The sequence below is a fragment of the Aotus nancymaae genome, unplaced genomic scaffold, assembly GCF_030222135.1.
Source record: "Aotus nancymaae isolate 86718 unplaced genomic scaffold, 86718_ANA_hifiasm-v0.15.2.pri h1tg000046l, whole genome shotgun sequence".
Classification (NCBI taxonomy): Eukaryota; Metazoa; Chordata; class Mammalia; order Primates; family Aotidae; genus Aotus; species Aotus nancymaae.
This window is the reverse complement of record NW_026988460.1, coordinates 28,112,365-28,126,508: the sequence shown is the minus strand read 5'-3', so window position 1 is coordinate 28,126,508 and position 14,144 is coordinate 28,112,365. Positions and strand designations below refer to the sequence as shown.

The window sequence follows — 14,144 nt, the reverse complement described above, 5'->3', positions numbered from 1 at the left end:
CTCAAATATTTGCAGATGATTAATTCACTGTTAATCAGTTGAGGATGGTTCCTTTATACTTTGTAAATACAGCGGAGGCTTCTCTGGCCCCAGCAAGTGCACTTGGAGCCGCGCGTTTATGTTAGGAAGTCAGGAGGCTGCTCCCTGGGGAAGGGCCCTTTCCACTTCCAGCAGGACTGCAGAGAGTGGGCCTGCTGGCACCCTCAGCAGTGAAATGGGCCTCAGAGTTCCACTGTCTCTGCAGCAGCACCACCCGGGCAGGGCCGTGTGTGTCCTCCTCCTGGGAGTCCTCCTCGCCCCCTCTGGGTGAGACCGGCCCTTCTGCCTGCGTGGAAGGCCAAGGGGTTTCCAGTGAGTCACTGCAGCAGCTGGCAGACCCAGGGACCAAGAGAATACCAGCCCCGGTTTTCTCACTGCTATATTTAGAAAGTCACAGAAAATCCCATCTTTTGGTGTCCCCACCTGTTCACACATGGTGGCAGCCCCTCCACTTCTGGCTGCCTGTGCACCTCTCCCTCATGGGCCCTGCCCTGGGGCCCCCTTCCTGAGGATCCTCAAAGTCTCCTGGTGGCCCTCCCTCCTTCCAGGCCCCAGAGCCCTTCCCAACAGCAATCCTGTCTTCACTAGCTCCAAACTTTGTGCCTATGTGGGCTCCTCTGCTCGGTGGTGGTTCTCAACCTGGGCTGCACTTGAGAATCACCTCATTTTTAAAATCCTGATGCCTGGGTCATATCAAAGACCAAATAAATCAGAATCTCTGAGGGGTGGGAGATGAGGAGCCCAGGCTTCAGGATTTTTTGACTCCCCAGTGATCCTAACAGTAGTCAAGGTGAGAACCATGGCTCTCAGCGATTGGGGTCCTTCCTCCTGCTGACCCAAGCTCCCACTCTCCCAACAAGACCTGGCCACCCTGCCAGCCACCCTGCTGGCCCTTCAGGCACTGAAGATGCCCTGGGCCCTGGAGATGCCATGCCCCTGCCCAAGATGCAGGCCTTGTGGCACCTCTGTCCCGGCAGCACATCCACAGCACTTTCAATCTCCCCTGGCAGCTCTCCACCCACTTGGTCACCAGACTCAGAGGTCCAGTGGCCACACTGCTGGACCCTCTGCTCATTGAGGGGACCTGGCAGTGCCCTGCTTACATGGTTACCTTAACGTGGATGCTCTACCCTTAATATTTAAAGCATTTCTGATCTGATCTATTTTAGCTTATAAACTCTTCCAGTCATTCAACAAACACTGGTGATGCCTCCACTTCCTGCTCAGTCCAGGAATGGACTGAGCTACACAAAGATGATGAGAAGGTTCTCAGGGGAGGGAGAGGAACGAATGACAACACAATGTAAGACACCAGCTTTGCCTGCCTGCAGCTGGCTGCCTTGGCCTAAAATAATAGTTCCTGCACAGGATAATACATGCTATAAAACACTATGCCCTTAGAGAGGGGCTGCTTGCTTTCTCTGGGGAAGACAGATCATGTCCTCATTAGGACAATAGTTACTATGTCCATGCATTTCTTCTTGCTTCATACTGCATCTCACACTTCACAAACACCCAATTAGGAACTTCAACCAATACTTATGGTGCCAATACTAATAGCTTTCACATCAAAACCTCAAGAAAGAGTATAACGATGGGTGAGATGAAAGGAAACCCTGTGAGTGAACTGAAATGTCCAGAAAAGACATAAAGTAGAAACAATTGGGGAAATGCTCATTTAGTAATAAACCTGGGAGTATGTTGTGGCAGAGATAGATAGCCACCAGCAACATCTGCTCTCTGTGTCTACCTTACCAACAGAAGTTTCTGTTGTTTGGTTCAGTAGTTAACAAATTACAGTTCCTGCCTCCCTTGCAGCTAGACAGAGCCCTGTGAACAGCACTGGTAATGTGGTGTGGATAGAACCTGCCCAGGATTTCTAAGGAAGGCTTGCCTTCCCAATAGAAGCCCAGCCCTTTTTCTCTGTCACTTCCTGCTTCATCTACCTGTTAGAACATAAGACCAGAGCTAGTGCCCACATGGATAAAAGCTACATGCTAAGTAGTACCAGCCGAGAAAACTATAGATGGAGCCCTGGGCATTGATGGTGCCATGGAGTCCTTGCGCCTGCCTCAGACATCACATGCCCTGGAAGAACATGAAACTTCCCTTTGCTAATACATGTGCAATGAGAATGGGTCTGCTTGATGACACAGCCACAAGTTCCTCACCTATAAAATAGGTGGGGGGATAATAAGATTAATTGTTATGAGAAATTAGAGATCATATAAGAAAAGTGCCCAGTACAGAACCCGGCATGCAGTTAACACTGAATAAAAGGCAGGAATCATAATTTTCACTTCGGGCAAGCCGTTCAAACCCATGAGGTCATTCTGTACAAATTCTGAGGTTAAAATAGAAAACAAAGTTAAATTAGATGCTTACTGATCACGACTCTGAGCCCACCAATCTCCCAAGCGTGCTAGAGACACAGTGAGACTGCCACAACCACGGCGCCTGGAGGTTTCTGTCTGAACAATGATATATTGTAATGCGTTGAGCAACGAGATCCATGGTAGTACAATCAGTTAGCATCGGATTTATAGAAGCAGTGTTTCCATAAATTGTGTCATAGAAACCAGCAGTGAAACAGCCATAGGTAGCTCTACTTTGTAAAGCATTTTCCTATCTATTGCTTCACTGTATCTTCAGAACAGCCTGTGCAGGCCTGAAAGGTGACCCAGCCCACTCAGGGCAGCCATGCCGGGACAAAGACCCCGTGCCCCTAACTCCCAGCCTCAGTCCCGCTGTTCCTGCTCAGAGCCCTGGGTCACATCCACCCAGATATACAGCTCAGCAGCGGGTCTACATTGTAGCTGGATGGGGCAGAGTGAAGGGGAAGAACACAGCACACACTGCTGGGCCTTGATGCGTTATATCACAACAATCTGTCAAAAATGCCCTGACATTCTCCCAACATTTGCTTTATTTATTTTTTTTTTACTGAGACAGGATTTTGCTCTGTCCCCAGTCTTCTGCCATAGGACCACATTATCTTACCCATTTGGTAGATGAGAAAGTTAAGACTGAGGATAGTTAAACAAGGTCCAGATCACACAGCTTGAACTCCCTGTTGAATCAGCCCCGGACTGGGTGTATTAGTGTCTGAGCCCTTTTGCTGTCTGGGATGAAGGCTGCAGTCGTGTGCTCCCAGTCACACCCTGGAGTGCAGATGACAACATGGCTAAAGACATGGGAGGTTTGGGTGTTGGGGTCCTGGAGGTGCCATGGGCACCAGTGTCTTCAGGTCTATTTTTAGTCTTCAGTGTATATCTCCAATGGGCACAGTAAATGCCCTGACATTCTCCCAATATTTACATTATATTTTTTCTTTTTGAGACAGTATCTTGCTCTTTCCCCTAGGCTGTGTACAGTGGTGTGATCATGACTCACTGCAGCCTTGAACTCCCAGGCTCAAATGATCATCGCATCTCAGCCTCCTAAGTAGCTGGCACTATAGGTACATACCATGGTGCCCAGCTAATTAAAAAGTTTTGTTTTGTAGAGACAAGATCTCACTATGTTGCCCAGGCTGGTCTCAAACTCCTGGCCTCAAGCAATCCTCCCACCTCAGCCTCCCAAAGTTCTGGGACTACAGGTATGAGCCATTGCACCTGGCCTGTTTTATTTAAATTTAAAAGCTGTGTTGGGCCGGGCACTGTGACTCACACCTGTAATCCCAACACTGTGGGAAACAGAGGAGAGTGGGTCACCTGAGGTCAGGAGTTTGAAACCAGACTGACCATCACGGTGAAACCCCATTTCTACCAAAAATACAAAAATTAGCCAGGCATGGTGGCAGGAGCCTGCAGTCCCAGTTACTCTGGAGGCCGAGACAGGAGAATCGCTTGAACCTGGGAGACAGAGGTTGCAGTGAGTCAAGATCATGCCACTGCACTCCAGCCTGGGAGACAGAGGTTGCAGTGAGTCAAGATCATGCCACTGCACTCCAGCCTGGGAGACAGAGCAAGGCTCTGTCTCAAAAAATAAATAAATAAATAAATAAAAGCTATGTTGGAGAGAATGCAGTTTGCATATATCTCTGTAGGCATTTGTGCCTGGAAACATTAGAGTAATAAAAGAGACCAGGCTTTAGAAGCAGCGTTTTTTTTTTGTTTTTTTTTTTAGAAAAGTCTAGACAGCTGTGGCTGTAGTAGAGCAGCATAGGACCTTACATAACCTCAGCAATGCATCAGGAGCCACACTATGGGCTCTAGGCCTTATTAAATCAGAGGGGTTTGCTGTTAAAATGCAGACCTGGGTTCAAATCCTTCCTTCTTCACTTACTAGCACATTTCTCAGCAAGAAGGAAATACAGCTGAGGTCACCAGCCACCGGTATCCGCATCCCCAGCCTGCACAACGTCCCCAAAATGGCAGCCCACTTACTTGGCTTCCTTCTACTAAGCAAGCCACAGTCATTTTCATTCACAGACAGACAATGAAAGTCACACACGCACAGTCAACTGGGTTCATTTCTTGAATTAAACACTTCCCTTAGGCATTTGCCGGAGAGATTTCCATGAGTCATTCAAAAAGCTTGAAACAGGTGAACACAAACAACCATTTTTCCACTATATTTAGAATGTCACAGAGAGCTCTGTCTCAACTAAGATGTTATTCTGGAAACATCAAAAGGTGGGCTGTTTCTTTTCTCCCTTTATTCTAAAAAAAGGAGGGTTTTAAAATTGTTTTTCAAAGTGCCACAGTAAGACAAAATAAACAAGGAACAACATTTACTTAATCCCACAGATTTGGCCAAGTTTTATCCGATGAGAAGGTGGTTGGTGCTAAGACGCAAAATAGATTCTTGGGATTCTAGCTGCATAGTACAAATATTCTTTTCCTTCAGGATGTCCCTAGAACATAATTATGATGAGTGTAACAAATTTTAAAGGAGACAAATGCAATAGGAAAAATAAAATTCCTATCGGAGCCTTTTACGTGTGAGAAGTGCCAAAGTTAACAATGGCATAGTCCCCATACTAAAAGCCTCGGAGATAATCCTTGAATATTATTTCTCAAACAGTCTCACAAATATTACCAGGATATTATTTCTTAAACAGTCTCACAAATATTACCAGGATAGTCTGCAAAGCACTGAAGAACGTCACAACTATGATAAGAAAGAATTAGTCAATATTGTCAGTTATGAGGATGCTTGTATATATCCAGCTGAATAAGAGTTCCTGGCAAATCACATTTGCAGCTTTTTACCTACAGAATGTCCCAGCAAACTTTTCACCCCCTGTGCAGTTTCTCTGTACAGATAAAGCTTTCCCGAATTTACAAGGACTCCCAGGACCCTGTCACTGCTCCCCTGTCCCTCTTTTCAGAGACATCACTTAATTATCCATTTTCAAATCAGATAAAACAGAAACAACATTTCTGGATCTGGGCCACAATGATAGAATTTTACATTGAAGCTGTGGAGAAATTACCAGGTTCAGTCATGGGAAAGTCTTAATTTTAAAAAATGTTAGGCAAAGAACTGAACTGGGAGACTTCCCAGCCATAGAGAATGTTGCAAACACGATTACAAAAGCACATACCAACTCAGGCAATGAACATTGCATTTTGATGGTTGCGGATTTCGTTACAGTATAAAGAATCAAAGACTTGGCCTGGGGATGTGTGTGTGTGTGTGTGTGTGTGTGTGTGTGTTTATGTATGCTTGTATATGTCTATACGTATGTGTGCATGTGTGTGTAAATGTGTGTGTGCACATGTATATGTATGTGTTTACATATGTGTGTAAATGTATATGTGCACATGTGTATGTAAATGTGCATGTGTGTTTTATATGTGTGTTCAGGTGTGTATGTGTGCATGTGTGTGTATGTGTATGTATATGTGTGTGCACATGTGTATGACTATTTGCATGGGTGGGTATGTGTCCCTGTATATGTGTGTGTGTTGTGTTTTCTTGTGACCAATATGACCTGTTGAGGCTTCTACTATTCTCCTGGTCTGAAATGCTTTATAAACCTTGTTTGCTTAAACCAGGGTTTACATTGTACTTGAACTGACTACATCATGTCCATTTGAGGGCACTTGGAGAAAACCAGGACCCATTTTGAGAGAAAGCACTTTATAAATGCAGGAAAGAATTCCTTGGCTTGGGGCAATTTCTGAGATAAACATATCCAACTTTGTTTTTTCAGTTGAGGTTTCTAATCAGCCTGTATTCAGTCTCAGACTCTACAGAATCTGCTGCTGAGACATTTTTTTTTCGTTTGCATAACTACATTCTTTTACTGAGAAACATCCGTGGGGAATAGAAGAAGAATTCAGAAGGAAGGATGCTGGCGGTGAGATGGACTACAGAGGGAGATCTCCAAATTGTCAGGGCCCAGCCAGCTCCCATGGCACACTGGGACACTCACCGTGGTCATGGGCAAACACCAGCAGGTCCAGCCCCTTCAGCATCTGAGCCAGCTCGTCATAGCGGCCACAGTGCTCCCCAGCTCCATGGGAAACAAAGATGAGGGCCCTGGAGGGACAAGAAGGGAGCCTCATTAGAAAAGCCCAGGGCCAGCGCCGTGGCTCACACCTATAATCCCAGCACTTTGGGAAGCCGAGGTGGGTGGATTGCCTGAGGTCAGGAGTTCAAGATCAGCCTAGGTAATACAGTAAAACCCTATCTCTACTAAAATACAAAAAAAATCAGCCAGGTGTGGTGGCATGCACCTGTAATCCCAGCTACTCAGGAGGCTGACGCAGGAGAATCACTTGAACCTGGGAAGCAGAGGTTGCAGTGAGCTGAGATCACACCACTGTACTCCAGCCTGGGAGCCAGAGCAAGACTGTCTCCAAAGAAAAAAAAGAAAAGCCCAGACGGCTACCGCTATGCTGCAGCAGCTCCAGAGCTTATATAACCTCGGCAATGCCAGGAGCCATACCATGGGCTCCAGGCATTGTCAAATAAGAGGATTTTGCTGTTAAAATCCTGGGCTTCAGAGTCACACAGAATAGAGCCCAAATCCCCTGCTCTTCCTGTGGGCTCTTAGGCAGAGCTCTGGTTCCATGAAGGTTCATTTCTTCGCCTGTAACATGGTAAAAATAGCCTCACCCTATGGGTGCTTGTGAGGCGTATGGGAGCTAATCAATGCCATGGCCTGGGCAGAGTGCTGGCACAGGGCAGGCAGGCCCTCCCCCAGTGTCTGCTTCCTCCCTCTGGGGCAAATGCAGTGGCATTTAGATTCCAAACTGTCCCATTTTCAAGGCCTATATTCTTAGCAGAAGACCCATGAAGAACTAGAGTCTCCTTCAGGCACAGAGTAAATGCCATGAGCGATACCCACCAACTTCTGCAGCTGCTGATGGTGATGAGGGGAAAGAGGAGGAGGAGAAGAACAAGCTTCTACCTTCCTGAGTGTTTACTATGCACCAGTTCCTCTGGAACTTCACATGCAAGATTTCTAACCTTCCAGTCATCGGACGATTTATCTTCTTTACAGAAGAGGGTCAAATGCATAGAAGTTAAGTGAGTTGGGCCAGGCACAGTGGCTCACACCTATAATCCCAGCACTTTGGGAGGCAGAGATGGGTAGATCACTTGAGGGCCAGAAGTTTGAGACCAGCCTGGCCAACATGGTAAAACCCCGTCACTACAAAAAATACAAAAATTAGCCGCACGTGGTGGCACAGCCCTGTAATCCCAGCTACTTGGGAAGCTGAAGCATAAGAATCACTTGAACCTAGGAGGCAAAGATTGTGGTTGACCCAAGATCACGCCACTGCACTCCAGCTTGGGTGACAGAGCGAGACTCTGTCTCAAAAAGAGAAGTTAAGTGAGTTGTCCAAGTCATATGGCAAGTTGGCAAAACGCCATTCAGAGTATGTCACTCCTGGCTTTAGGGTCTCAAAGAAGCTGTTATAGGGCTCAGAGCACAAGCCATGGAGTCAGGACAGGTGTTGGCTCAGTGGAGGCCCCCACCACCCGATCTGGGACAGCCCCTCCCGGGCCTTTCTGCTGGGCCCTGGCCCCTCCACACACACCCGCCGACCACCACTCTGGTTCCCCAGTAGCTTGCCTGCTTCCTGACGCCCCACCTTAATATCAGCTCGAAACCCTCTGAGGACAAGACCCCAAAGCTGCATCCCAGCCAAGCAATTTGAGCAGGGGCTCAGCTGAGGACATGGACACCTCATTCAACAGGTGTGCTCTTCCTATGACTCTTTTCAGACAGGATGTATAAGAGCAGAACAGCACCGGTTTATTTTACCCTCCCTTGTATTTTATTCTTTGAGTATCACTCAAAGCTCCAGCATTAGCCCCATTTTTCAAATCACTTTTGCCATCTGTCTTCCCCGCCCTTTTCCTAAAAACACCAGAAAAATGTTCATGCCCTCTTCACTGCTCCATAGAATGCCCAGTCACCTCCACTCTGCCAGATGTGAACTTGTGTAAATGACAACTGCCCGCCTGACATTTCTGGGGTTGGCTGACGGGATTTCTTTCCTACATTTCCCTTGGCTGGCTACTGAGGAGCATGACTGGAACCTCTGACTAGTCAGCATCTTCCACCGTCTAAAGGGGCTGTGCTTCCAGAAGGGATAGCTCAAGTACTTTAACCCCCTTTGGGAGTGCGGCCACTGCTGTCATAATTCAGCCTACTGTTAACGCAGATGAACAAGTCATCGAGCTGGATCACGCAACTCGCCTGCCTCTCATTGCAGCCAGGGGTCACCCAGCAGAAAAGGACTTCAGGGTTCCATTTAGCAACCAAAGAAATGGCACAAGGCATTGTCACCATGCCTGGAATTGCCTGTCAAGAGAATCCAGCCCCAAGTCAATATGTGAAAAAATATGTGGTCTCTTACTCTACAGCAATTCCTTCTAATCCAGAGGTTCTCAACTTTGGCCACACATTGGAACCACCTGGGGAGCTTTCAAGAAGGCTAATGCCTGGGTCCCACCCCCAGGGGACTTCTGGGTTTGATTGCTCTGGGGTTGGAAAAGCTCCTCAGCAGCTCCAATGTGAAGCCAAGGAGGAGAAGCACCTGTTCTCATCACAGTGTTGAGTTTGGGCCACAACACTGCTCAGAGGCCACATGGAACTTAAGTGTGGTGAGAATGCAGCCATTGTGGAAACTTCGGGCCCCCTTAGAGCCACCGATCTCCCTAGGGGTTATACTAGGTAGACCACAGGTTCTAGCCATAGAAGCTGACCGATACCGCCATCCCACTGCAAGCGGTGGGAGCCACTGCCACCCTTCTCTCTGCACCCAATGGGAAGAACCCATTGGCAGCACCTGCAGACTCAGTCTCCCCACAGCCCCACACTTCCACCCCCAGCCCTGCTCAGCACCCTGAGAGCCACCATCAGACACCTGGATTCATTCTGATCTTCAGCTTCTATTGTGGTAAGTGGGTTTCTCCTTAGTGCCTGGATTCAGATCCTGCCTGGACCCTGATTCTGATAGCTCAATCTCCCCTTCCCCCTTGGCTGCCACATTTATACATTCCCAGGACCTTAGTCTGTTTTGTAAAATCTGTCCAGTAAAGTGAAATCAAATTATTTACTCTTCTGCTTTAAGCCCTCCAGAGACTTTCCACTGCAACAGAACAAAGCCTGTCTGCCTCTGAAACACCTCTTCTCCTCTGCCCTGCTCTCGAGCTTCTCCGAGACCTCCTTTCTGGTGCCCGATGTGCTAGGCAATGGTGTGCTATTAAATATTTAATAACTGGAGGTGGGGATGGTCCTAGGATTCCTCCACCCACTGTAGTGCCCAGGGCAGGAGCCTCCTGGAAGCCTGCCTGTGCTGCGCTTCCTGGCACCTGGGTGTCCAGGTGCTTCACCCCACACCCCGTGAGCAAAGCCTCCTAGGAGACCTTCCCCGCTCCTTCTCCACACATCTGCTGCAGGTGGAGCCACTGCTGCCATGCCCTCCTCTCCTCAGACCCCTTCCTGTCCCATCCCAGACCTTCCCAGTTTCTGGCCCTGTTGCCATGAACACAGACGGCCATATCCTGAGCTATATGTGTCTGCATTTGTCTCTCTGGGTAAAGGAACAGCCCCTAGCTCCAGGCTTCCTGATGGAAGGTCACATTCACCCCTGGATGCTGGGCACTGCGTAGAAGCTTCCCCTTCGGGGTTTCACAAAGCATTGTGCTTCTATTTCTACTCTAAAAACATACATGACCGAGCATTGAGAAACCCAGACGTGGAGGAAATGCACATCCCAGTTGCTGGGAGGCTGTGAACAGAGAACAAAGTTCAGCCAGAACAACCTGGTTGGATTCCCAGATTCCCAGTGTGACCACGCAGAACCTTGGACAAGTCGCCTGATGGCCCTCAGCCCGTCTCCTTGGCACTGAAATAGAAAGGATGGGATGACAGCAACAGTGGGTCCTACTTTTCTTGAGCTGAGTCTGCAAATGTGAATGAGAGCTTGTTACATGCCAGGCCCCAGAATGCTGAGATGAACAAACAACGTTGTCCCTGCCTGCACACAGCTTGCAGCAGCTCAGCAGAGAACACACGTGTGAGCATGTACTGTGGGGAGCACTGTGAGCACCACTAGTGGGTCAACAGATAGGGGATCCTGACCTAGACTCCAGAGAATAGCCGGGGAAGGCCCCTGAGTGTCTGAGCGGCTACGAGCTGTCCAGGTGCAGGGGTCCTGCCGGGGACAAACAGGTGTGCCTACTCCAGGAGCAGAAGAAAGGCCCCGAGTCCAGAGTGCCATGTGGAGGAGGAAGGTGAGGGGTGCACAGAAGGCTGGGTCCACAGCCCCAAGGGCAGCAGTGCAGTGCTGGGGGTGCTCCTCTGTGCAGAGGATGGTACCCAGCAGGGCAGTGACCTGATCTGACTTCAGCTTTGTGAGGACAGCAGGGCTGCTGCGAATGGGGTGGGAGACAAGAGACGACATTCATCAAGTAGTCGACAGAACCCTGAGCAGGTGCCAAGATAGTGGTTGGTTCCCGCCCTTCCTCCTCTGCCGTTCTGCAACCGCAACAACACGCAGCAGCAGAACATTAGCAGAGCCATTTATGCAGACAAGGCAATACCCACCACAGCAGAAATTAGGTTGCAGAGGAGGCTAGCTAAGATCTTTTTCCTGGAACTTCTTTAACGGCTGCAGCCAGTTGGGAGCCAGTCGTTCAGGGAGAAGGCAATGACTGTGGGAGGGTCGCCCAGCCCCAGAAGCAGATGGCCCGCCTGGCATCCAGCCCCGGGAGGTGGGGCAGCTCCCAATAAAGCACACACAGCCCTCGAGATGAACAAGCCGCAGAGCCTCTCAGAATGTACAAACCAAGCTGCTTTATCCTCTCCATCAAAAAACGAATGCCCCCTTTATGCCTTTGTTTATTAATTAGGTGACCTAACCTCTCTGGGCTTCAGTTCACTCACCTGTGAAGTAGGGATAATCCCAACACCACCGGCCTCAGAAGTGACACTGTGAGGTAAACGATGAAATGTGGATAGGGCAGGGGTCTTGCCTGGGCTAGTGAAAGCCCTCCATCACTGTCTGATAGGAAGCCCTTTGCTCTGATGGTGCAGGTGAGCCACTTGCCATGTGGCGGCGTGGGGTGAAGCTCTGGCCCTCCCGTTAACTGGTTCCTAGACCTCTGTGGGCCTCAGTTTCTCCACCTGAGACACAGGGACACTGGAGCCTCCTCCCAGGGGTTAGGAGGTGAAATGAGACAATGTGTGTGCAAGTGCACCAAGGCCCTGCGGCTCAGGATTGAGGCTTCTGCCTTCGTGACCATCCACTCTGCCTCGCCTACCTCCTACATGAGGAGGAGGATTTAGGGCCAGGGACAACTCACATTCTCATGGTCACTGCCAGCCCCCTGGGCAAGATGCCTGCAATACACCAGCAGCCACCACTGCCTTGAAAGGCAGAAGCCAGAGCTGAAATGAAAGGAGTTCACCTCCACCGAAGGGGCCAGCCTGTTCCAGCTGGACTCTGGTCTTGGCTGGACTTGTTGCCCCAGTGTCTGCTCATCCGCAGATCAGGAATAACTGTGCCTCCCTAGGAGGCCACAGGGAGAATGAAACGGACAGTCCCCTAGAGCATGCAGAACAGCCAGGACTAAGGGGAAAACGCTAGCCTCCTTCCTGCCTGCCCTTGTCCAAGCAATGGCAGGCTCTCTTAAAGGAAGAACTGAATTCCCAGCTGAGAGAATGTTCTGTTCATTTTCTTAGAAAAAATCAGGAAAATGAATGTTTTGTTGGAGGAAATGTATGGTCAGAGGGATACAGCATCCGTTCCTACCAGTAGGCCAGTGGGGACGCCATCAGACCTGGGTGAGGGGACACTGGCCCCACGACCCTTGGAGTGCCCTCGCTGGAGGGGCGGGACTGTCGCCTGCCTCTCCAGGGCAGTCCCTGTTCTTGGTTCTTGCTTATTCCAGAGCATCCCACTCATTCGACTGGATCCCTCACTTCATCCCCCATTTCTACCAAACTCCTTCCTGCCAAATTTTATGACTTTAACAAATTTGCCCAGCACGTCTGCCATTGGGGCTGCATGTGGGCTTGTGAGAGTGAGTTGGATTCCTCTCCTGTAACTAAAGCAGGAGCATGATGGCTCTGTGGAAGCCCAGATCTAACTTGTCCTTCCTCTTGGAGTTCCAGGGGGCTTTGGTTCCTCTCTGCCTCTGGCAGGGCTCCCGCAGCAACAGTGCGCGGGGGACAGAAATAGAACAGAGCCAGTGAAGGAGCTAAAATCTCACAAAGGAAACTAGAAATAGACTTCTCCTTTGTATAATAAAACAGATCAATAACGCCTGCCTCCCAGGGAGGGCCTTTGAGAGGACCGATTGAGAGAATTTATGGAAAATCACCAGCATGCTGCCTGATACAGAGTTAGGCATTAAATAACAGCCAGCGCTGACAGCTGGCACCTCAGCCAGATACAGGTCTAAGTGTGTTATTATGTATTAACTCATTTAACCCTCACACACCCCTGTGAGGTAGGTATTGGTATTCTCCCATTTTACTGATGAGAAAAGTGAGGAGGCTGGACAGCTTGCCTGAGGTCACACAGCTAGTAGGTTTTGAACCCAGCAGAATTTTAATTCAGCCAGACTGGCTGGCAAGTCTGCCTTCTTGACCAATGTATAATTACATAATAAGATGGCACCACGTAATGGTCAGGTCATGCCCCAAAGGCCTCTCACCCTGACCAGCTTATCCTCTGGCCGCCTGCCCTGGCACCCCACCCCTACACTGTACTCCAACCACAGGGAAGGCCTTCCCACAATTGGGCAGAGGCCTGCTCTTCCCCTCTGCGAGCTCTGCAGTCCTTCCACGCTTCCCCAACACTGAGTTAGGCTCACCCTCCTGGGGCCCTGTGTTACTCTGATCATGGCTCTTATCCAGCATTCATCAACGAGGGTATGTAGACCCTGTGTTCTTTGAGAAGAGACCATGTTTTATTCATTCATCCTGGTGGTCTGTCCCCGGCAGCCAGCACTGCCTCTGCTCCATAAATGCAGAATGAATGAATGAATGAATGAATGAAATGCATCAGAGATGGGAGAGACAACTGTGGGCTGGAACAGTCATGGAGAATTCTGGAGGCCTACAGACCACTCCCACAGTGCCCCGCGGTTTTGAAAGCACTCAATGCCCCAGGTTAAATCCCTTTTCACTTTGCCTGGCTAGAGAGGCTTCTGGTGCCTGCAACTGAAACTGGTTATCCAAATGCTCCCGTGGAGAGATGGGAACTCTCTTGGGCTCAAGTGGGGTGTGGGAATGCACAAAGGGCATTAAAGATAAGGCAAGAGGGAGTGGAATGACAGGGACACAAGGTCCTCACGCATGTGGTGGCCAGGAGGAGCTGGGCGTGAGTGTGAGCAAAGCCCAGCCGTGATGGGAGGAGCCACTATGGATCACCACTACAGGATCAGGAGGCCTGGGCTAAGCTGTGAAAAGGCCCATCTATGGCTGGAAGAAAAATTTGAGATTTGGGAACACAATGGGAATTAGACTCATCATCCCTGACACCCAACCTAATCTTAGCTTCTTTTTAAAAGACATATCTTGGGGCGGGTGAGGTGGCTTATGCCAGCATTTTGGGAGGCCAAGGTTGGGGAGGATTGCTTGAGGCCAGGAGTTTGAGACCAGCCTAGGCAACATGGTGAGACTC

The 14,144-nt window shown here is 49.3% G+C and overlaps 1 protein-coding gene across 3 annotated transcripts in view; it reads right to left on the bottom strand.

Moving 5' to 3' along the window:
- MGLL (monoglyceride lipase) overlaps window positions 1–14,144 on the bottom strand; it is a 136,745-nt gene that overhangs the window by 86,165 nt on the left and 36,436 nt on the right. For all 3 annotated transcript variants that reach the window (XM_021676106.2, XM_064362106.1, XM_012437217.3), the window contains exon 3: window positions 6,425–6,531. In XM_021676106.2, coding sequence (XP_021531781.2) covers window positions 6,425–6,531 — 107 coding nt within the window. The remainder of the gene's footprint in view (window positions 1–6,424; window positions 6,532–14,144) is intronic.